General features: G+C 44.0%; 1 protein-coding gene, 1 long non-coding RNA gene and 1 pseudogene across 3 annotated transcripts; 2 read left to right on the plus strand and 1 right to left on the minus strand.

Annotated features, from left to right (window-relative positions):
• The window catches only part of LOC136493238 (BAG family molecular chaperone regulator 1-like), a 31,247-nt pseudogene extending 7,982 nt beyond the window's left edge, over positions 1-23,265 (plus strand).
• On the minus strand, positions 3,888-5,534 carry LOC136493811 (uncharacterized). Its single transcript, XM_066489952.1, has 3 exons — positions 5,466-5,534; positions 4,163-5,117; positions 3,888-4,046 (listed from the first exon to the last, which is right to left on the minus strand). The coding sequence occupies exons 2-3, from the start codon at positions 5,114-5,116 to the stop codon at positions 3,888-3,890; spliced, it is 1,113 nt and encodes a 370-aa protein (XP_066346049.1). The 5' UTR covers position 5,117; positions 5,466-5,534.
• LOC136493239 (uncharacterized) lies at positions 18,840-21,620 on the plus strand. 2 transcript variants are annotated; one of them, XR_010768319.1, is made up of 6 exons: positions 18,840-19,039; positions 19,259-19,354; positions 20,119-20,186; positions 20,262-20,346; positions 20,856-20,941; positions 21,231-21,620. It is a non-coding gene; the product is annotated as an uncharacterized lncRNA (long non-coding RNA). The 2 variants fall into 2 exon arrangements; XR_010768320.1 differs by having other exon boundaries at positions 21,459-21,620.
• Positions 23,266-23,830: the final 565 nt, after the last annotated feature.

Raw genomic sequence — 23,830 nt, forward strand, 5'->3', positions numbered from 1 at the left:
GATTTCTACCTTGTTGAATGTGGTGGGTGGATCTTCAAACAGAAGGGACATGATTAGAGACATCAATCTCAAAGAAGTTGGTAAGGCCTTAGGTTGTGGGTTACTTGAAACTGGGACAGGATTGAATCAAGAACAATGTCTTCAAAGACCTGGAGATACTTGTTGGAGTTCTCACTATAAATCTCTTAGAAGTCTAGTTAACTTGTTCCAAACACTTATCAAAGTGTTGGAATTTGTGGAAAATGAGGACAAGGATGGAAAGGCAAGGGGCGTTCTTGTGTACTTCCAGTCTTTTGAATTTGTCTTTTATTTGCATCTCATGTTGAACATTTTGACTATCACAAATGTCTTGTCAAATGCATTGCAACAGAAAGATCAAGATATTGTGAATGCTGTTAATTGTGTGAGGTCTACTAAAAGCCATTTGGATAAGGTTAGAAAAGATGGATGGGAGCAAACACTTGGAGAAGTGTATGCATTTTGTGATGAACATGATATTTCCAAGCTAGAAATGGATGAGCCTTACATTGATCCAACTAGGCCAAGAAAAAAAATCTGGAATTACCAACAAGCATCATTTTCAAGTTGATTGTTTTAATGAAGTCTTTGATTGGTTGCTACAAGAGCTTGATAGTCGCTTCAATGAGACTACCTCTCAATTGCTAGTATGTTCAACTGCATTCAACCCAAGAGATTCATTTCATGATTTCAACGTGGATAGTTTGATAAGCCTAGCTAAGTTATACCCAAGTTATTTTGATTCCGTGCAATTGAGAGATCTGAATTCTGAACTTTTCCTTTATATTGGTGATGTGCGACAGGCTGATAGATTTCTTAACATAAAAACCGTTGCTGAGCTTTCCAAAAAAATGGTGGACACAAAGAAACATCTTACCTATCCTTTGGTTTATCGGCTATTGAAGCTAGTACTTGTATTGCCCGTCACCACAGCTACAGTGAGAGAGGGTCTTTTCAGGCATGAAGATAGTGAAAACATCTTTGCGCAACTGTATGGGTGATCAGTACATGAGTAATAGTCTCATTTGTTATGTAGAGAAAGAGAAAAGTTACCAATGCTGCTGTAGTGGATCATTTCAAGAAAATGAGAGATCGCAAATACTAGAGGTGATGCATTACTTTCTTATTTTATCGTTTTTTAGTTCTGAATCTGTCTTTTCTCGACATATTTAGTCATCTAACTAGTACTTCTGTCATAGGTAATTGACTCATCGAGGACTTCGGCTTAATATGTATTTTGTCATGCAGACCATGTAAATTTTGGGTGTTTATCTGAATTAACTATTAATATCTCGGATCCAACATTTTGGTAAGAATTTATGCAATTCTACTGTTTATATACCGTCACTGTATCAAGATAATCATTATGCTTATGAAGTGTGCACTCAGGTCCTTGATGCTCTAGCTTCGCCGCTGACCACCTCGACATGGTCGGGGTGAGGGACAGGGACAAGGTGCTCCTCCTCGAGGACCCTGCCCTCAAGGACATGAAGCTCAGAGCCCATACCGGCCTTTCATCAAGGTGTAGGCCAGCCCGTCACGACTCGCGGCGTCTGCCTCGCTAACTGCTTTCTTAGTGCTTATAGAGCTAATCAATCGCGCCATCAGCAGGTCAGGCTTCTCTTAATAACAGATACTAATCAGCTGATTAGTTTTATTAATAGTGCTAAAAGCCTTATGCTGGTGGCTTAATCAAGTAGGAGTATGTATGGTGTGGTGTGATTTACTGCTCCTGATCACTGACCGACTGCCATGAACAAGTGCTATGTACCACTCTACTCCATGTGAGAGATTTGGTCCATTTGGGATGGTCTGCTGGACCATCCGAACCTATATCCAAGTCTATCGCGCTGTTTAGTTTGAGATGCTGGTTCATATCGTCCGTCATAAACTGAATTTGTGAGAATTAAACAAGTCAAGTACTCAAGTGGAACCGACTGTGTAAAACCAGATGGCGATTATTCATCCGTGAAACGATCCTCATCACCCATCATCCACTCGCTCACTTCCTTCCCTCGCTCGTCATAAAAGACAGCAAAGTACAATTATCACCTTTATTAGTGTTATTTTTCCCCATTGCAACACTGGGCATAATTCTACTGTATGATAGAAAAACAAAAGGTTGACTAATTGTAAAATTTTGGGGCGAATAGGCTGGGGATCCCAATTAGATTCGATCAAGAGGGAGCTCGACCGCCGACCGGGCTCAACCAAAACCAAATTAGCCAAGATTGGTGTGTTACTCTGAGGAATTCGAAGCCACACAAAGAAGTGTGTTACTCTGGGTGGCGTTTGGATGGAGATTGGGATAGGGATATCCCACCTTCCAAAAGATAATATTATATCCTAGCCATCCGTTCTTTACGCTTCATTTAATCTTAGCCGTTCATCCATTTCCCTTTCCCTATCCCACTCCCTATATCCATGTATCTAAACGCCACACTGAGGAATTCCAAGGCACATAAAGGAAACATGGTATAATAGATGGTCATAATAAACATGGTTGTTATGGTATAAACTACGTTGTTTTGATCTCATATCAAAACTTAAATTATATTCTAATTGTTTGTGTTTCGTAAAAACTCATGTAACATTAATGATTGGCTACAAACATAATGTTGCCAACCACATGCTCAAAGTATCCTCTTTTTGGCAACACATATTCAAACTCAAGTTATCGTATCAAACCATATACTCCACAACCCTGCCTACATTGTTGTCAAATTCTGAAGTGGCACGGTCCGCCACAGTGGATGGAGCGTTGACCTTCTTGTTCGTTGACCTCGACTTTGGCCACTGCTCAGTCCGCGCTAAAGTGGTCGGGCATTATTCTGTTTCCCTTGCAACGCAGGGGCATAATTCTAGTAAATCAATAAGTTTTGAAACCATATATATAACAAGTTCCCCCTAAATATGTGCATATATGTTTTGAGTCAACAATTTGGCATGAAAAGCCACATATGCACAATTTTAGTAAAAGTGCAAAGAACAAGTCATATACTACATGCTTTCATGCGTGTGCAAAGGTGTCACATAAATATCCGTGTTGCATATAGCATGAATATCACACAACAAAAAAGTAGAAAGGCATACACCATCACAAATGATACAAGTCCACGACCATACAAGAAAGATATGAAGATAAAAGAGACGATAACAAATTTCTCCCCATTAAGATAAAAGAGACGATAACAAATTTGTCCCCATTTGGGGTCAAACACCAAAAAGAAAGATGATGTCGAAGGAAGCGCCTCACACGTCGAAGTCAGCGTTGTCCGACTCTTGAATGTCACCATGCTGCTGGCCGCCGGAGGTCGAAGGGTAGCAGGCGGGGTAGTGAGCGTCCAAGCTAGGGTCAAAGAGGTAACCTGCTAAACCATAGGTGTCTTGTGCCCATCCAGTGGACGAGCTGGCGCCTACACCCTGCTGAGCGTGGGACGAGGACTGAGGCTGCTCGTGGGGGTCGTACTGAAGCTGCTGTGAGAAGGACTGGTGCTGCTCGGGCTGCTCAAAGGACTGCTCCCGGGGAACGGACTGCTGGGGGGTCCTGGAGGTCCTGGGGAGGCTGCTGCTGCTGGTAGGCCTGCCGGCACTGAGGGTGGAACCACTCGGGCTACTGAGGAGGTGGAGGTGGAGGCCGAACTGGGGACAAGTGAACACCTGCCTGCTCTGCGATAGCCTTGCGCTGAACCTCAGCGCGGTGGAACTGCTCCTGCACAAACTGCTGATGCTGCCGAATGGCCTCATTGTTGGACATGCACATCCCAAAGACTGACCTAATAGCCCTCAAGAGAAGACCCTTGCCTCTCCCCCTGGATGGGCGAGGGCGGGTCCGAGGACTAGCTGCAGCGATGGCTCTGGAAGTCGTCTCATATCCCTGAGGACTGTGGCTGAGGCGGAGACTGATGCTGAGGCTTACTAGGCTTGCGACCTCTCTTCTTCTTAGCTGTCTCATCAATCTTGACTGGCCTGTAATACTCATCCCTCTCCTTGTTAGAGAACTCCTTCTTGGTGACAATCTCAATCATCTTCATAATGAAAGGAGCATAAGCGCATGACTTCATGGGCTCAAAGGAGGTGATCTTGATCTGGCGATAAATAAAGTCAAATGCAAGGACTGCTCATCACCCTCCTTGAGAGCCACCAACAAAGTCTTGACATTAGATAAAATACTTGAGGCAGATCCAATCTTGGGACAAATAGCCTGGCGTACCAACAAGTTAATGTATCTATAATATTTCTTCATGTTGTGGGTGGTGAACATATCAGACTCAGAGGCATGATCATAATAGCAATAAGAGAGATCAACATCATCAGTACTACCTCTCAAAACATCATCACTACTAGCCCGCAACAAAGGTTTGGCTAGATCCTCAGGACCAAAACCAAGAATGGCAGCAAATCTACCATAAGAAACAGAATAGTTGCAGCCCTGAATCCGAAAGTGAACAATCTCATGCTGCTCCTCAGATGGGGCCTCATACCAAACTGTGGCATAAAACTGAGCAATGACCTCAGTGTTCCAAGGATACTGCATGGTGAGCAGATCCTTGAAACCACACCGCTCCAGAGTGGCAAGAGCCTTGTCCATATCTGGACAACCGAGGTTAACACAATGCTGCCAATCAATCCATTTCTGAGGCACCACAGGATGTTTCTTGCACAAGATAGCAGAGTTATAATAATCTAGCTGAAACAGACTTTGGAAACGGTCATCGTCAATGAACTCAGCAGTCGCATCATCAGCTGGATCACAGATCCTGTGGTCAAACACCCCTGCCTGATTCCGGGTGTAATCCTTGGACCGAGGGGGCTCATGAATAGGGTTAGGATTGATCTTACCTTTCTTCATGACAAGCCGGTCATGCACCGGCTCAAGGGCAAAACCCTCATTGGGTAGGTCCAAATCAAAAGCCGACCGGGAAACGAGGGCCTTGTTCCGGGAGGCACCGACCTTGCGCTGAGGGCGCGAAGGGCCGGCGGCACTCGGTGGCTGCTCATTGGAGGTGCGAGCCGGCTGCTTCCCGCGCTTGGGACACGGCTGGGAGGCATCGGTCTCGGAGTCGGAATCATCACGAGACACCCTCTTGTGAGTCATGCTGAAAAAAAATAAGACGATAACGGTATTAGAGACATGGCGCAAGTCGCAAGAGATAAAGCGAAGGCGAGCGTGCACTACGGGCTGCGGCTGCGGCTGCGGCTGCGGGCAAGTGGTGGCTGCGATTAGCAATGCCGGGTACTAGTCACATGAATAGTAACCGCGAAGAACATCATGAACACGAAGAACGCTAAACCTTCGATCGAATAATCTAAGATAAAACCGCTAGAGCGAGACAATGTAGCACGGGGTCCATGAATAATACAGTAAGCTCTAGGGAAGGATTTGACCGAAGGAATAGGCCTACAAAGCGACACGTAAAGAGATCGGGCGAGGAGAAGATTTTCACCTTGAATCACGAAGAAGAAGCGCGAGGAGCACGTGCTCGAGAAGACCGGCCGACGACCACCACGGCGCACAAGAATAGGACATGTGGGATGGATGACGAGCTACTTTTTAGTTATGGAACAGTATTTTTCTCGTACAACATTTTAGCATAAGTATCAATAAAAGTCAAATTTCAGCGTAAACGGACATGGTGTGGCGGAAAAAACAAACGGCCACCGAGGGCGAGTGGGGTGGGGGGAGGACGGGGCACGTGCAGGAGATGCGCAACGGGCAGACGAGGGGAGCGGCGAGCAGACGGCGAGGGCAGCTGGAATGGAACTGGCGGCCTACGCGGCTAGTCAGACAGTCTCCAACAAGGAACCCATATGGGCACCCAAACCCAAAATGGGTAGCAAGAGACCCAAAATCAACCTCCAACAGAGAACCTATACGGTAGACCTATTTTTGGTTGCCGGAGAGACACAACCCAAATATGGACATCATCTCTCCTGAAAACCCATTTGCAGAAATAATTCTCTTTTGGATCTTATTGTTGGAGAAGATACCGAATATGTATTGAACATTTTACCTGTAGCGCTGAAAGGATCTAACAATGCCTAGAGGGGGGGTAAATAGACGTATCTAAAAAATAACTGCAAATGCTAAGTTCAAATTTATCAGTCAATGTCGGAAGTCCTGGCGTTTGGGTCGGAACTCCCGACGTCGTCAGAAGTTCCGGCACAAACGTCAGCAGTCCCGACGCCTACGTGAACTATAAAAGCAGTGCCAAATTTAACTTTGCGGATAAATAATCTTACAACCCTACTTCCTTGTGGTTTGATGAAGAGGTTGGGTCACTTCCTTGACACCGTAAAGCCTCCAAACCGTAGATCGAATTCATACCCTAAAATGAAGTTCAAGAGAGAGAGACAAATAAATACAAGTAATCTCTAGCAATCACAACAACAAGCACACGGGACACAAGCATTTATCCCGAGGTTTGGCAACCCCACAAATGAGCTCCTACGTCCTCGTTGTTGAGGTGACCACAAAGGTCGGAGTCTATTCCACCTCCTTGCCTCTCTCAAAGCGACCACAAAGATCACTTGAGCTTTCCACTAAGAAATCAAAGGGTAATACAAACTTCCCAAGGCCCTTCCACAAGATGGAAGCTCTTGGGCAACGCCTAGCCGGCTAGGGGCAAAGCCCCAAGAGTAATAGACACAAAACCAACCGGCTTGACGAAGAAATCAAGTGCTTAAGTTTATCAAAGTGATTCTCTCACTTAATCCACTCTCCTTTCGCTCAAAACCCTAAGGGAATTGAAGATCGGAGCAAAGGAGGGAGGAGAGGGGTGCCTTTCTTGCTTGGGAGCTGTTGGGACGAAGTTAGGTCAACTATGAATGAGTCCATAACGGTTAGAAGTGAAGAGAGGGCTATTTATACTCTTAGTAGAAATCTAACCGTTCAGATCTACGTCGGAAGTTCCGACGCAGATCTCGGGACTTCCGACGTTAACAGAAACCACTGTTCACACAGGGTCAGAAGTCTGCGCGTGCAAGTCAATGTCAAAACTCCCGGCAAATGTCGAGACTTCCGATGGTCGGAACTTCCGATGTACGTCGGGACTTCCGACGTGCGCAGTTAGACAACCAGCCAGCACCGCTTCAGGTGTCGGGACTCTCGACATGGGTCGGGACTTCCGACGGGCGCAGACAACCGGCCAGCAGAACCACAGGTGTCAGGACTTTCGACTTGGGTCGGGACTTCTGACTGTCGGGAGTTCTGACTCACGTCGGGACTTCCGACGCCCACAGTCACCGTGCAGGCTAAGTGACTAGACGTCAGGACTTCTGGCATGAGTCATGACTTCCGACGGTCGAGAGTTTCGGCTTATGTCGGGACTTCCGACATCGACAGTCACAGAAAAATATTCTATGTGCTCGTAGAGTGTTAGAGTGTCTCTCTTTTGATTTTATTTTTATGCTTGAGCACTCTATCTTCCTCAGACTAACTAAGTTTACATCCCTCTTTATAGTGCGGCAGATCCTAAACTCAGAAACAAAATAAAACCTTTGGAGAGCATTTTGAGTTCGACTGCCTTTACAGCTTCAAGAATTGAGGGATACCATTTCATCTTTATCAACTCTTTGAATCTTTCATGGGACTAATAGCTGCGACATATCTCATTAAGATTATATTAGTCCCTAATTTGGATGTCACCAATACACCAAAACCCACATAGGGGGCAAATGCACTTTCAATCTCTCCATTTTTGATAATTGATGACAACCAACTTAGGCTTTTATAAGAATGAAAGAATTTAAAGCTTTTGAACCATAAAATTTATGAAGAGCTCCCCCTTGATGTATGCATGAATTTCAATTTCAATTAGAATTATCTATACATGATTTGCATACATCAAGACAAAAGCTCCCCCTAAATTTTACAATCCATGGGGTGCAACAAGTGTGTGTGAACAAATAGATATCCGTAAAAAGAAATGCAATATGACATGTTATTTTACACAACAAGTAAAAAGGAGTATGATGGCCAAGATTTCAAAGTAAAAACTTGAAGCAACACATGGCCATCCAAAAAACATCCACCATCACAAGTATAAACAAGTACAAGCGAATTAGGTAGATAAATAACCATCACTTGTCCTACAATCATTTATCACAAACATATATATAAAGTTGTCCATCACAAGCTAGCCACCATACGGAATAGTTCACACAAGCTAAAGGTTTTTAAGTCTCGAAACAAAATGACAAATAACTAACTTATTACAAGATATCAAAGCCTAACACTCCCCCTTTGTCAACAAGTGCCAAAAGGGATAGGCCGCATGAGAAACCAACTACTCATCGTCATAGTCATCATCCTCATCTTGGTCACCATCCTCACCACCATCGTCGTCTTCATCATCATCCTCCTCTATGTATTCCTCATCTTCTTCCGTCGCCTTTCCCTTGCCATGAGGGCGAGAAGTCACATCATTTTCATATGCCGCACAAGCCTTATCATATAGCGCCAACAGATCACGGGGAGGCACAAACGGCGGTGGAGGAGAAGGCACAATGCCAGCGTGCTGTTCCAACCGATAGAGCCTCTCTTCCATATCATGCTCACGTTGAGCACTAGCACAACACTGTCCAAACATGTATGTCAAGAGGAACTTGAATTTGTTTGGCTTCTTACCAGAGGAGGAAGAAGAGAGGGGCTCGGCACTAGAAGAGCGAGCAACAGCAGATGGTGAAGCACCACGGTGAGAGCGAGAACCCAAGACACCTTTCCCTTTTGCTGTGGCTCCCTCAGTTCTCTTGCAGCAGAGATGGATGTCTTGTTAGATATCTTTAGGAGATTGTGCTGAGTGTCTATGGGAAACCGAATGCCGGACACTTGCTCAATCACATGCATAATGTATGGTGCATAGGGAAGATGCTTCACCGGATCCTCAGTAGCATCATGTATCTTGTTCCAAATGTATCTGCTGATGGAAATTTTTTGAGAATCATCTCCAAATCGCTGAAGCACCTTCTGAGAATCATCACGCCGGAAGGTGGAGTCACCTCGCTTCGGATACAAGATCTGTCTCAGAATGTTATTAAGGACATAGTAATAAGGCTTCAGATATACTGTATGACCATCAGTTGTATGTCCATCAAGATACATATGTTGGTACTCCTCCAAAGCGACATCCTCATACTCAGTCAATTCCGATGCAGTGCGGTCGGCCTGACTCAAACCAAGAAGGCGAGAGAAAGTAATGAAATCCACTTTATAATGCTTGCCTTCAGTGGTCCAATGGATAAAGTCAATAGCACCGGTAGGGTCACGCTCATGATGATAGGAAGCATAAAACTGACAAATAAGCTCATTGTTCCAATGCTTCCTAAACTCTAGCAGGTAAGACAGCCCCATTGAGCGTATATCATGAACCATCTGCTCTAGCTCGGGCTCCTTGAACTTACCAAGAGAGTATGCATCAATGCACTTCATCTACTTACCAAGAGAGTATACATCAATACACTTCATCTAAAGGACCAGTGGCTCCCTCTTCTTCAAAAACTTTAGATAGAGAATGGAATCATAGAAGTCATAATGAAATAGGTGCCAGAAACGATACTTAAGCCGTAGATCCTTCCCGTCCTCAGCATAAAGGTTTCTTCCCCTCATGGACCTAATGTCCCTAACCAAGTGATGGTAGTCAACTGGTAGAGGAGGAGTCCAGCCACTAGTAGGATTAGGAGCCAAGGTGGGCTCCCGCATGATCGGCGAAACACCCAGAAAGGACAAGCTCAGAGACGAAGCCCGGGCCACGAGTCAGGGTGCGAGTCGGTGGAGCAGCAATGGTGCGGCTGGCATGCTCAAGAGCTTCTTCTTCGGCATCAACAATCAGAACATCCCCAACAAAGGTTAGAGCAGGAGGAGGAGCGGCAGCCAATGATCCTTGATCATCATGGCGATGGGTATGGGAACCACCACCAGCAGCACGGGGACCTCCAGCACCAGCACGAGGATATGCCACTTTAGTGCGGCTAGACGGCTTGGGGACAGCGGCACGGTCCTAATTCTTCTTGGATCGCTTCTCCTTATGATGTGACGGACTGCCACCGTCCATGACTGCGAAGAATACGAAGTGGAACTAAGAAACAAGACAATGAGACATGAACGGACATTGAGAATTGAAGAAACATGAATGGAGTGGTCACCCTAGGGTCAGGAGTTCTGGCTGTAGTTGGGACTTCTGACAGCCGAGAGTTCTGACCTAGCGTCAGGAGTTCCGATGGGCGGAACCTCCGACGGCTGCCAGGACCTCCAACGCACATGGTGACCATCCCATTCATGGGGCTTTAAATCATGACACACATTCATACAAGGAGGATAGAGGAGTAGAGAGGAAGAAAGAACAGAGGCAAATCGCAAGGTACATTCATTAGGGTTAGGGTGCCACAGTAGTACCTTGAATTGAGGAAAGAGGAGATGGAGAAAGACGAAATCGTAGTCCACGAACAAATCGATGATCCCTAGCACCACCACGAACAGAATCCCCACCACACCACTGAGCTGAGGAAGGAGATCGAAGCATGGGCGGTGGTCGGAAGAGCCAGCAGGACTCCCGAACAATGCAACCAGAAGGGAGGGTAGCCGGAACCTCCAATAGGCCAGAGCCACAGACAGGACATGACAGCGCGAGGAGGAGCGAGGAAGGGCGGGGGCGGCACATGGAAGGGCTAGGGAGGCATGAGGAGAGGGATGGCGATGGGAGTGCGGGGATGGAGAGAGTAACCGCAGTAAAAGGAACCGGGCTGGTTATAAATGAATAGGTGAAACGATGCGGCACGGTCAAAAACTCAGATCTGTGTCGGGACTCTCGGCGTACGTCGGGACTTTCGGTGGTCGGGAGTTCCGACGCGAGCCGTGACTTCTGGCCGTCGGGAGTTCCGACCTACGTCGGGACTTTCGACGCAGGGAAACTGAAAAATACCTCAACCTGCACTCACTCTACCATGTGGGGCAAAAATATGACGGACACTAACATTTTCACAAGTGACTAGATTTTATTCAACCAGCACAAAGCAATAGTCACCCATAAAAATTATAAAATAGATTTTGAAAGTGTCACACAATATTTTCTTAATTCTTTTCTCCTAACTAGATCAAACAAAATGTGTGTGCAAGGGATCAAGCCACGTTACGAGAATCAATGATATTTAGTTCACTCCTCAAAGCACAAAATCTTGACTCATTTAAGGGCTTTGTGAAGATATCGGCTAATTGTTTTTCAGTGCTCACATGGTGAATGGCGATATCTCCTTTGACTTTGTGGTCTCTCAAAAAATAATGCCGGATGTCTATGTGCTTTGTTCAAGAGTGGTTTACAGGGTTGTTTGCCAACTTAATGTCACTCTCGTTGTCACACAAAAGTGGAATCTTGGTTAACTCACATCTAAAGTCCTTTAAGGTTTGCTTCATCCAAAGTAGTTGGGCACAGCAAGCACCGGCCACCACATACTCGGCTTCAGCGGTGGACAAAACAATGGAATTTTGCTTCTTAGAGCTCCAAGACACCAAGGATCGACCAATAAATTGGCAAGTCCCGGTATTACTCTTTCGGGTTACTTTGCAACCGGCATAATCCGAATCAGAATAACTACGTAACTCAAAAGTGAAGCCCTTAGGATACCATAAGCCAAGATTAGGAGTGTGCACTAAATACCGAAAAATTCTCTTAATAGCCATCAAATGATATTCTTTCGGATTAGCTTGAAATCTTGCATACATGCACACGCTAAGCATAATATCAGGCCTAGATGCATAAAGGTAAAGAAGTGATCCAATCATGGAGTGATATACCTTTTGATCGACGTCCTTTCCTCCTTGATCAAGATCAAGATGTCCATTGGTTGGCATGGGTGTCTTGATGGACTTGCCCTTGTCCAAGTTAAACTTGTTCAACATGCCGTTGGTGTACTTGGTTTAACTTATGAACGTGCCATCCTTGAGTTGCTTGATTTGAAATCTAAGGAAGAACTTCAACTCTCCCATCATGGACATCTTGAACCTATTTGTCATAATCCTACAAAATTCCTCATAAAAAGCCACATTAGTACTACCAAATATTATGTCATTGACATATATTTGGCAAACAAAGATATCATTATTGACTTTGCGAGTAAACAAAGTAGCATCGGCCTTTCCTATCTCAAAACCTTGTTTGAGTAGGAAATCCTTCAAACAATCATACCAAGCTCTAAGGGCTTGTTTGAGCCCATAGAGCACCTTATCGAGCTTGTAGACGTGGTTTGGATACTTGGGGTCTTCAAAGCCCGGTGGTTGCTCTACATACACCAACTCGGATAGGGGGCCATTGAGAAATGCACTCTTCACGTCCATTTGATATAGCTTGAAATCATGATGAGCGGCATAGGCAAGTAGAATGCGAATTGATTCTAGCCTAGCCACCGGTGCATAGGTCTCCCTAAAATCCAAGCCTTCAATTTAAGTGAATCCTTGAGCTACCAACCTTGCCTTGTTCCTTGTTACCACGCCATGCTCATCTTGCTTGTTGCGGAAGACCCACTTGGTTCCAATCACATTTTGCTTGGGCCTTTCCACCAAAGACCAGACTTTATTCCGAGTGAAGTTGTTCAACTCCTCTTGCATGGCTATCATCTAATCTAGATCATCAAGTGCCTCTTCCACCCTACGAGGTTCCAAAGGAGAAACAAACGAGTAATGTTCACAAAAACTTGCTAAACAGGAACGTGTAGTTACTTCTCATCGAATGCTCCCTAATATGTTATCAACGGGATGATCCCGTTGAATGGATTGATGCACTCTAGGATGTGGCACTTGAGTTGATCTTTGGATGGGGCCATCATCGTCATCATCATGGTCATGATCGATTGGAGGATCACAATCATGAGCTCCTAGAGGATCGACTTCACTTCTTTCTTCATTATTGAGTTGAGATTGAGCTTGCTCATTGTTGACACCATCTTCGTGAGAATAACCATGTGCTTCATTTGATCTCCCATCATGATTATTTCTTGTTGCGGAAGCTTCACCATGTTCATTGGATGAAACATGATGAATGGTTGGATCAAGATCATCATGCACAACATGGTCTTTATCTTCGTCTTTGACGGGCTTTACTTCACCAATGGCAAGCTTCTTGATTGCTTTGTGTGTAGCTTCTTCATTACCTACGATCTCAACATTGACTTGCTCCTTTTGATAGTCGTCGGCTTCATCAAAAGTCACGTCTACCATGATTTCAATCAAACCGGTGGTTTTATTGAAAACACGATATACATGTTCGTTAGTACCATAACCAAGCATGAAACCTTCATCAACCTTTGGTGCAAACTTAGAGCTTTTGGATTTCTTGTTTAAGTATGAAACACTTGGATCCAAAAACTCTAAAGTAGTGCACCTTAGGCTTTTTACCGGTTAGAAGTTCGTAGGCGGCCTTTTCTCTTTTCTTGTGAAGATATAAGCGGTTGATGGCATGACATGCCGTGTTGACCGCTTCCTCCCAATAGTTGGTTGGAGTCTTGTACTCATCCAACATTGCTCTTGCGGCTTCTATGAGCGTTCGGTTCTTCCTCTCCACAACACCATTTTGTTGTGGAGTGTATGGAACCAAAAACTCATGCTCGATTCCTTCTTTATCAAGAAACTCTTCAATGTTGGTGTTCTTGAACTCCGTCCCATTGTCGCTTCTAACTCTCTTGATTTTGACATCAAACTCATTTTGGGTTCTTCTTGCAAACTTCTTGAAGATACCTTGGACTTCACTCTTTTTACGCAAAAATAATACCCAAGTGAAACAAGAATAATCATCAACAATTACAAAACCATATTTGTTACCACCAAGGCTTATATAAGCGACGGGTCCAAATATGTTCATGTAAAGCAACTTCAATGGCCTTTCGGTTGCCATAACATTCTTGACGGGATGTTTAGCTCCAACCTGTTTCCCCGCCTGGCATGCGCTACAAATCCTATCTTTCTCAAAAGAAACATTTGTTAGTCTAAGGATGTATTCGCCCTTTTGAAGTTTGGCCAAGTTTCTCATCCCAACATGGGCAAGTCGGCTATGCCATAACCAACCCATGCTAATTTTTTCCGTTAAACAAGTCTTGAGATTTACTCTATTTGATATCAAATCAACTAGATAGAGTTTTCCTTTTAAATGACCCATAAATGCAATAGAGGAATCCTCCCTTCTATAGACTTCCACATCCTTATCCGTAAAGAGACAATTGTAACCCATCTCACAAAGTTGTGAGACGGACAACAAATTATATCTCAATGAATTCACAAGTAAAACATTAGAAATAGAATTATCATTTGATATAGCAATTTTACCCAAACCGAGGACTTCTCCTTTTTCATTTCACCAAACACAATATTTCCACTTTGATCATGACTTGGTTGGAATGATGTGAACATGTCCTTCTCTCCGATCATATGATTGGTGCATCCACTATCCAACACCTAACTTTTCCACCAGAGGAATATTCCTACAAAGATAAATCAAGCTTTCATTTTAGGTACCTAAAAAGATTTGGGTCCTAGGGGGTTAGTCACATAAAACTTGGGCACCCAAACACTCCTTATAGTTTCCTTTCTCTTTTGGGCACCAACATACTTGACCACAATCTTGCCATCCTTGCCCTAATAACACATATAGTCACTAGCATAGCACCGTGGAAGTGGTGCTTGTGGCTTGGGGGACTCGGATTGCTTCGTCTTGATTGTCTTGTCACTTGTAGGTTGGATCTTTAGAATGTAGACCTTGTTGTTGGCCTTGAATATAAGCTCATCAAGAGCAACGCCCTTGTTGAACTTCACACAAGGCACACTGTTGATCATGTTCCTTCCATTGGCCTTTCCATCATACCTATTGTAGCCAATGCCTTCCTTGATTGATGGGTGTCTTGATGACTTGTATATAGTTTTGTTGGATTACTCTTAACACTTGCACCCATTCTTCAAGATCATCTTCAACCTATGAATCTCCTTGTCTTTCTTTTCTAACTCAACAAGGTTAGTTGTATATGCATTCACATTAATTTTATAGCATCTTTCACAACCATTACTAGTGGAGACATTAGAGTCTTCGGTTGCCTTAAGAGAAGTTGAAGTGCTAGCCCAAAGAGTACTATAGTTTAGCTCAAGATTTTGGTATTTTTCTTCCAAGCGTTTGAGGCTTCCTTGAGCTATACTCTTCTCATTCTTGAGGCTAGCTATTTGATCATTAATCGTGGAATGTTCCTTAGTCAATTTCCCAATTGAGTCATTGGCTAAAGACAAATCTACGGTTAACTTCTCAACCTTCATCTTTTCCTCGGTGATAGATGCTTCAAGTGTAAGGTTTTTCTCTCTCTCTTGCGAGATTATATCTCCTTACAACTCTAAGCATCTATCCCTCTTCTCTAATTTCTTCATTAGTATTTTTATTTTAGTGAAGGCCTTTTTATCAAATTTCTTTATCATGGTTGCTTCAATCTCTTCTATGTTCTCATTACAACTATCATATTCATCACTAGAGGGATCGGGTGTAGCATGTATCTTCTCCCCTTTTGTCATGAGGCAAGTTGGAGTGTAGTAGTCATTGTCGATGAGGTTGGAGAAGAGCTTCGGTGGTGAAGATAGGTTGGGAAAGAGTTTTGGTGGTGAAGTTGAGTCGGAAAAGATCATGGTCGGTGAAGAAGAGTGGTGGATGGCGATGTTTGTGGCTCCCTTCTTCTTCTCATCATCACTTGAGTCACTATCATTTGACTCCCATTCTTCCTCAAGATGAGCTTCACCTCTCTTCTTGTCTTTGTTCTTCTTGTCTTCATCCTTGTCATGCTTGTGCTTCTTCTTCTCATTAGGACAATCGGCTATGAAGTGATCGGTTTGACCATATCCATAGCAAAATCTCTTTTTGAACCTTTTCTTTCCACCACCATAGGTCTTGTGGTTGCTCTTCTTCTTCATAAACTTTCTAAGATTTTTAATCACAAATGCAACCTCCGCATCGGAATCTTCTTCTTCACCTGAGGAATCATCCTTCACTTTCTTCTTCTTCTATTGACTTAAACCTTGACCTTCATGTTGTTGAGTTGCTTTAAGGGCTGCACTCTTGTTGTATCCCATTGCATTAGAATTTTAATTATGAGCATTGATTGCATCTTCATCTAGACACTCATGATGCTTTAGTTTTGAAAGAACTTCTTGGAGTGTCATCTCATCATAACCGGGCCTTTCCATGATCACTGATACTAGCATGTTGTTCTTGGCTCTATAGGTTCTCAATATCTTTCTAGCACCTTGTTGTCATCCCACTCGGTGCTTCCAAGAGCTCTTATGTGATTGACCAATGCCATGAGCCTATCAAACATGGATTGTGTTGTTTTATTTTGCAAGAACACAAATCTTTTCAATTCACCATGAAGTAACTCAATGTTGCTTTTTCTCACACTTCTATCTCCTTCAAATGACACTTTTAAAGTATCCCAAATTTGTTTTGCACTTTCCATTCCATTCACTTTTCTAAACTCATCCGGAGCTAGGCTTGACACAAGCAATGCTACGGCTTGTGTATTTTGATAGAGGTTGTGCACTTCTTCCAGAGTTATCTCTCTATCGGTAGGAATCATCACACCAACATCCATAACTTTCCAAAGTCTTGCGGCAATAAGATGCATCTTTATCTTGTAAGATCAATCGATGTATCTTGTTCCATCAAAGTGAGGTGGCTTGCCAATGTTGACGGATGGAGTATGTAGTGTTGAACCTTTTATGAGTTGTCCATAGTCAAAACTCATGTTTGAATATATTTCCTTTCCATGAGCATGCTCAACGGCTCCAATATCACTAGCGGCATCTTTGTTTGCTTCATTCTTGTTACTTGTTGTATCATTCTTGCCACTTATTGCATCATAACCTTCTTGCTTAATTCTTCCTTCATCTTGCTCATCTCATCTTGCATTTTTTTCATTTCATCTTGAAAGAGCTTGACTTGAGCAGCCATCAACTCTTCAGCTATTTTCTTGGCCATCTCGGCGGCAACGGCTTGCATCTTGTCGGACTCCGACATTGTTTCTTCTTACGCGGTGAAGCGCTAAAAGAAGATCTTTCTCTGATACCAATTGAAAGGATCTAACAATGCCTGGAGGGGGGTGAATAGGCGTATCTAAAAAATAACTGCAAATGCTAAGTTCAAATTTGTCAGTCAATGTCAGAAGTCCCGGTGTTTGGGTCGGAACTCCTGACATCGTCAGAAGTTCCGGCACAAACATCAGCAGTCCCGACGCCTACGTGAACTACAAAAGCAGTGTCAAATTTAACTTTGCGGATAAATAATCTTATAACCCCACTTCCTTGTGGTTTGGTGAAGAGGTTGGGTCACTCCTTTGACGCTGTAAAGCCTTCAAACCGTAGATCGAGTCCAAACCCTAAAATGAAGTTAAAGAGAGCGATAGACAAACAAATACAAGTAATCTCTAGCAATAACAACAACAAGCACACGAGACACAAGGATTTATCCCGAGGTTCGGCAACCCCACAAAGGAGCTCCTACGTCCTCGTTGTTGAGGTGACCACAAAGGCCGGAGTCTATTCCACCTCCTTGCCTCTCTCAAAGCAACCACAAAGGTCACTTGAGCTTTCCACTAAAAAAATCAAAGGGTAATACAAACTTCACAAGGCTCTTCCACAAGATGGAAGCTCTTAGGAAGCGCCTAGCCGGCTAGGGGTAAAGCCCCAAGAGTAATAGACGCAAAACCAACCGGCTTGACGAAGAAATCAAGTGCTCAAGCTTATCAAAGTGATTCTCTCACTTAATTCACTTTTCTTTCACTCAAAACCCTAAGGGAATCGAAGATTAGAGCAAAGGAGAGAGGAGAGGGGTGCCTTTCTTGCTTGGGAGCTGTTGGGACGAAGTTAGGTCAGCTGTGAATGAGTCCGTAATGGTTAGAAGTGAAGAGAGGGCTATTTATAATCTTAGTTGAAATCTAACCGTTTAGATCTATGTCGAAAGTTCGGACGCAGATCTCGGGACTTCCGACGTTAACAGAAACCACTGTTCACACAGGGCCAGAAGTCTGCGCGTGCAAGTCAATGTCGGAACTCCCGACAAACGTCGAGACTTCCGACGATCGGAACTTCCGACGTACGTCGAGACTTCTGACGTGCGCAATTAGACAACCAGCCAGCACCGCTTCAGGTGTTGGGACTCCCGACATGGGTCGGGACTTCCGACGGGCGCAGACAACCGGCCAGCAGAACCACAGGTGTCGGGACTTCCGACTTGGGTCGGGACTTCCGACTGTCGGGAGTTTCGACTCACGTCGGGGACTTCCAACGCCCACAGTCACCGCGCAGGCTAAGTGACTGGGTGCCAGGACTTCCGGCATGAGTCGTGACTTCCGACGGTTGAGAGTTCCGGCTTACGTCAGGACTTCCGACACCGACAGTCACAGAAAAATATTCTATGTGCTCGTGGAGTGTTAGAGTGTCTCTCTTTTAATTTTATTTTTATGCTTGAGCACTCTATCTTTCTCAGACCAACTAAGTTTGCATCCCTCTTTATAGTGTGGCGGATCCTAAACTCAAAACCAAAATAAAACTTTGGAGAGCATTTTGAGTTCGACCGCCTTTACAACTTTAAGAATTGAGGGATACCATTTTATCTTTATCAACTATTTGAATCTTTCATGGGACTAATAGCTGCGACATATCTCATTAAGATCATATTAGTCCCTCAGTATACCAAAATTCACATAGGGACCGAATACACTTTCAAACGCTACCCAAAGGATGAATCTTGTTGCCGGAGATATCCTCAGCGGTGGTCGGAGGGGGGGGGGGGGGGGGGGGGGGGGTGGCGGGTTTTCGCTCACACAACGCGCGGCGACGGTTTGACGACTCGCGCGCACGCGTTTCGGAGGGTGCGTGCCGCGGTAGGGGCGTTTAGCAGCGCCTGTGGGCCACGGCTGCGTGCAGGCCGCGCTCGCCACCGGCTCTCAGTCTCACGACGCCCTGCGACTACCGCCGCTACCCACCCTCCCGTCCGCGACGTCGGCGCCGCAGGTAGGCGCTGCTGCATTATCCTCCCATTTTCCTCTCTTGAGCCGCACGTGCGTTTAGGTCCTCCTTGGCACACACCAAAAAATCTCCCATTCTACTTTCGGGCAGGTGAGGTGGAGGATGTTGATGGCGTGTCCACGGCCAGGGGCGCCCCTGCTCCAGCCCCATCCCGACCCTATCTGCCCTGAATGCATTTGACAGCTACCAATATGTGCTCTGCAGGTTGAATGTTGGCGAGGTGCCTTGAAGATGTTCTATGAAATGCCTATATGGATGCACTAGGCTGTACGCACCACCGTCAAACAATTAGCCAATCAGGTACCACATGTTGGCATGTTTGCTCTGCCTGTGGCATGGAAAATATGTAAAAAAAAGTGCTTTACAGTATTTCTTGATGTTTATAGAGCATTTGTGGCAGTCCACGAAATCCTCAGACTCCATATTATTAATTAAGAACCTAAAATTCCAGGCACTAATATCTTCAACTAATATTTGTCGAAGGAAGGAAGAGAAATAATGTACAGCGACGAATGTTCTGGACTTCTGGGTCTATTGAGCAGCAGAAAAATGGCATTGTTACCTCTGAAATTATTAGAGTACTCTAGCATCCTTTGATTGATAGTTAATTCCTCATTTAAAGGATAGTGCTATAGAATTTTTTTTAAAAAGAAGATTTTGTTGTCTGCATCTATGGTGCCATTGCACACTAACCAATGTATGCATCAGAAGGCTAGCCCTATGAGGTTATTTGCTTTGTAGGAATAGAATTAGGATGCAGATATGGAACACATAGAGAAATTGTGCAATTGCCATGATTCATATTGCAGTAATCTTCTTAAAATGATTAAAAATGAAGCCTTCAACCAAAACACCAAGCTGTACATTTTTTTTTTTGTTTTTACTGGATCCTTCATATATTCTGATGTACCACAGTTGTGCATTTGTATGAACTAAGTGCTAGGTTGTCCATAGCAAATCAACAATATATGTGGCTGCCTCTCATTATGTATATTGTTTTAGCCTTCTATTAATCAACATGTATTGCAAGTCAAGATTGAATTTTATCTGTCACATGGTGATAGTACGCAAAAGAAGGAAATGCTCATTTAACCATCTGACCAGAGCAAACCATAGCCAGCTTCATGGCGAGGCAAGTGAACAATACCTTCAGTGGCTCCTGTAGTGCCAAATTTAATTTGACCCAATTTGATACCACCTATTGCAGCATGTGTATATGAAGCTTAATTACTGTACTGCACAGTTGGAAGTATGTGGAGCAAGCAGCTGGACCAATGTATACGCTTGAACAGGTGGAATTCCAAAATCCTTTCTACTTTACCATAATTACTATCTTTATGTGCCAGGAAGCTTGGGAAGGAAGGGTGTGTGTAGTTTTAATCTGGTGTGGTAGTATCAAGAGTTCCCAATAGGCTTTAATCTGCTCATTACAGCTTATATAGGAATAAAACTCCAAGCTGTGGGATGGCAAAATAGATGCAAATTTTAGCTATTCCTACAGCTTTGAGTTTGATTCATGAGATTGGGCTATGCGTTGCCCTGTGGCTTTGTGGAGACTGATTCTAATGTGTTTTTGGGGCTCCTGTTCTAATGATAACATTTTAAAAGGTTGATGACCTTACCAATTTAAGGATACACACTGTTAGCTCTGGTGTTTGTTGCTTGGTTGTCTTTCACTCTAATTAGAGTTTGATTTGGGTGTGGTAATGCGATGTTAGTTTCATGTTTCCCTTACACGTTTTTGTCGATTTTAGTGTTTTCTTACTTTTTTGGAGGGTTGATGACTTTGTTGCTCTTTCAGCTTGGGACAGCAAGAAGCTCATTGGGAAATCCAGAGGTCTTTCTTCAAATCAAGGTTGTCGGCTTGGGCATTCTGCACTATTATTGGTAAGATGCTTTTCCAAACAATATTTTTGAGTGCCTGTTAGTTGTTCATGTCTACATGGATGCATTAGGCACCATTGTCAAAATCAGGTACTGCATCTTTGCTCTACCTGTGGTATTAGTGGTGATATGAAAAGTGTAAGCCAATAGTGTCTGTACAGTAAAAGGGCTTAATTGTGAAATGCTTCTTCGTTTCCATGGTTTTACATTATATCTTAATATTTATGAACAATTTTAGCAGACTGAAAAACCTTGAACCTCCATATTATTAATTGAGGCCCTAAAATTGCAGACACTAATGTCAAACTGATATCTGGTGCAAGCAAGAAAAGGAAGAGATACGTGGAGTATAAACGCCGTTCTCGAACAATAAAAGCACTGAACAGTTAATAGTTTGTATCATCCACATTGAGCTAAAACTTTGTCAAATATATGCACCTTTTTTTTCCATTTAAGTTACTAGAGATGGCATTGCTGCCTTTGTTTAGGGCCTCAAATCACTTTGCATTGGTGAGTGCAGGTACCATGTTCATCCATGTGCAAGGTTCATACAAGATGCTATAATTGAATTGGCAATAATTGCATTTTGTTGAAATGAAGATACCTAATTTCAGGTTGCAAAGTAGTTGTTTTTTAATCTTAGGTTCATTATTTTGCTCACGTCAACTTAAAAGAGTTTACCATTTAACAGTGGGTATGCAAATGACATTACCAAATATCTATTGGTTGTTTTCAAATCTGGGACTCTTCTAGCTTGGTACCTTCTCAAACCCATGTGCATTTTCTAAGCCTATGGTGTGCTGGGAGATTGGTGAGGAAGGTGTCACTGCAGGAAGGTAAATTTTGTTTGTTTACTAATATCTAATGTTCTGTGATGACGCATACGCATGTACATTAATTTCCTTCAAGACATGTTTTAATGTTTTGCGAAGTTACTTAATCAGTCCCTCAAAAAAATGTCTTATCTTCTGTTAGCAATATATACAAGTGGGCTGGAGTGGACTTTCTTATCCAACACACACCGACAAAAAAATGTGCAGTTTGGCCCCTGTTGGATACTAGTAATAATACTGAAACTGAAAGTATTAAGAATCAACTTTGACAAGGACTAAACAGGCCCATGCCAGTTGACGGCTCACCTGTCGCCCAGTTTACATAGCCAGATCCTGCCATCGTGGCACTGTTGGCACTTGCATTTCTGCCCATTGGCATGTGATGTGTCCACTAGCGAAGTCACCTACATCTCAGCGCTAAAATGACTGATGAGTGTGTTCTCACCCAAGTCACACTCAACAACTGCACAAAATCACTAGTTATGGCACTAGGTAACAGATTTGTTCATGCATAGAAAGTGAGACACAATTTATTAAACAGTGACATGGGCATCCCTGCACACAATTTATTTATCAACGGCGTGTCTGCCTAGCTACTTGGCTCGCCATTGCCAGCACATGATCATTCAGACAAGGGACCTGTGTGGAACGAACCTTCATTCCTAATCTGTGGACAACTGCGTTTGCTATTTTTAAAAAACAATTATTTCATTTACACTTCAGAAAAAAAAACACAAAGCAAAATTGCGTTGTGCTGAAGATCTAATCTAACGCGTGTCCGTGCGAAATTGTTGCAGAGGAGCTGAAGGCGGTGCTGTCCATGGTGACGGGGCTTGAGCCACGGGAGCAGAGGCTGCTGTTCAGTGGCAAGGAGAGGGAGGACGGCGACCACCTCCAAATGGTCGGCGTGAGGGACATGGACAAAGTGCTGCTCCTCGAGGACCCTGCCCTCAAGGACATGAAGCTCCGGGCCACGCTCGCGGCCCAGACCGCGCAGAGCCCATACCGGCCTTTCATCAAGGTGTAGGCGGGCCTGGCATGGCCTGCCGCCTGTCTCGCTACTGCTTCCTTACTAGTGCTTAGTAGAGCTAATCAATCAATCGCGCCATCAGCTGGTCAGGCTTCTCTTAACAGATACACTCCTACGCAGTACTAATCAGCTGATTAGTTTTATTAATATTTCTAAAAGCCTTATGCTGGCGGCTTAATCAAAGTATGTATGGTGTGGTGTGATCTGCTGCTCCTGATCGCTGACCGACTGCCATTAACAAGTGCTATGTACCACTCTACTCCATGTGAGAGATACCGCTAGTCTGCTACTACTTCAGCTGAGTTAGTGTGTCAGTGTAGCTACTTGCACTTGCAAGTGCCAAGTGTGGTGTGTGGACTTTAGTAATTGCCATGGCATGCTAGGTTTGGTTGGATTTGGATAGATGCAAAGCTTAGATTGTGCTTGCGACTTATTAATTGGGGTGCATGGGTGGAGAGAACTGGAGTGGAGATGGAATACTATTGCATAAAAGATTCAAGAGTTATTTTCATGACTCACGAGGCCACATTCTTGTGGCGCTGTCACGGAAGTAAGCGTATACTTTTTGTGCTGCGAGAATCCTGCTCCTGAATGAACGAATGATGAATCCCGGCTGCAGGAACTTACTAGGTAGGACTAGAATCATTACATGTTGACAGATAATTCATCTGCAAAAGCAGACAGCCGAAAGGGAAGTTCATTACCAGTCTAGCAGTGCATGAATGAACCGAAGTGCTAGAGTCCGGACGCCTCCGTTTCACACTTCACACAGGCCATGCACTGTCCGAGCGACAAGAGGGGAAGGACGCGCGACGCCTCTGATTCGGGAGAGACGATCCAGCAGAAGGTAGAGAGGAGAGATGTAACACCCGATCTACTTTTAAAGCATCTAAATACAACAGTTGCAACGTACGTCTGAAGGCAGTTCAAACACTTGAAACATGCTTCTGAAACACTTGAAAAAACACCTGAAAAACACTTAAAAACCATTGCAACCATACGCAAACATCCAAATAAAACACATGCAAC

This window comes from Miscanthus floridulus, chromosome 11, assembly GCF_019320115.1.
Source record: "Miscanthus floridulus cultivar M001 chromosome 11, ASM1932011v1, whole genome shotgun sequence".
NCBI classification, from domain to species: Eukaryota; Viridiplantae; Streptophyta; class Magnoliopsida; order Poales; family Poaceae; genus Miscanthus; species Miscanthus floridulus.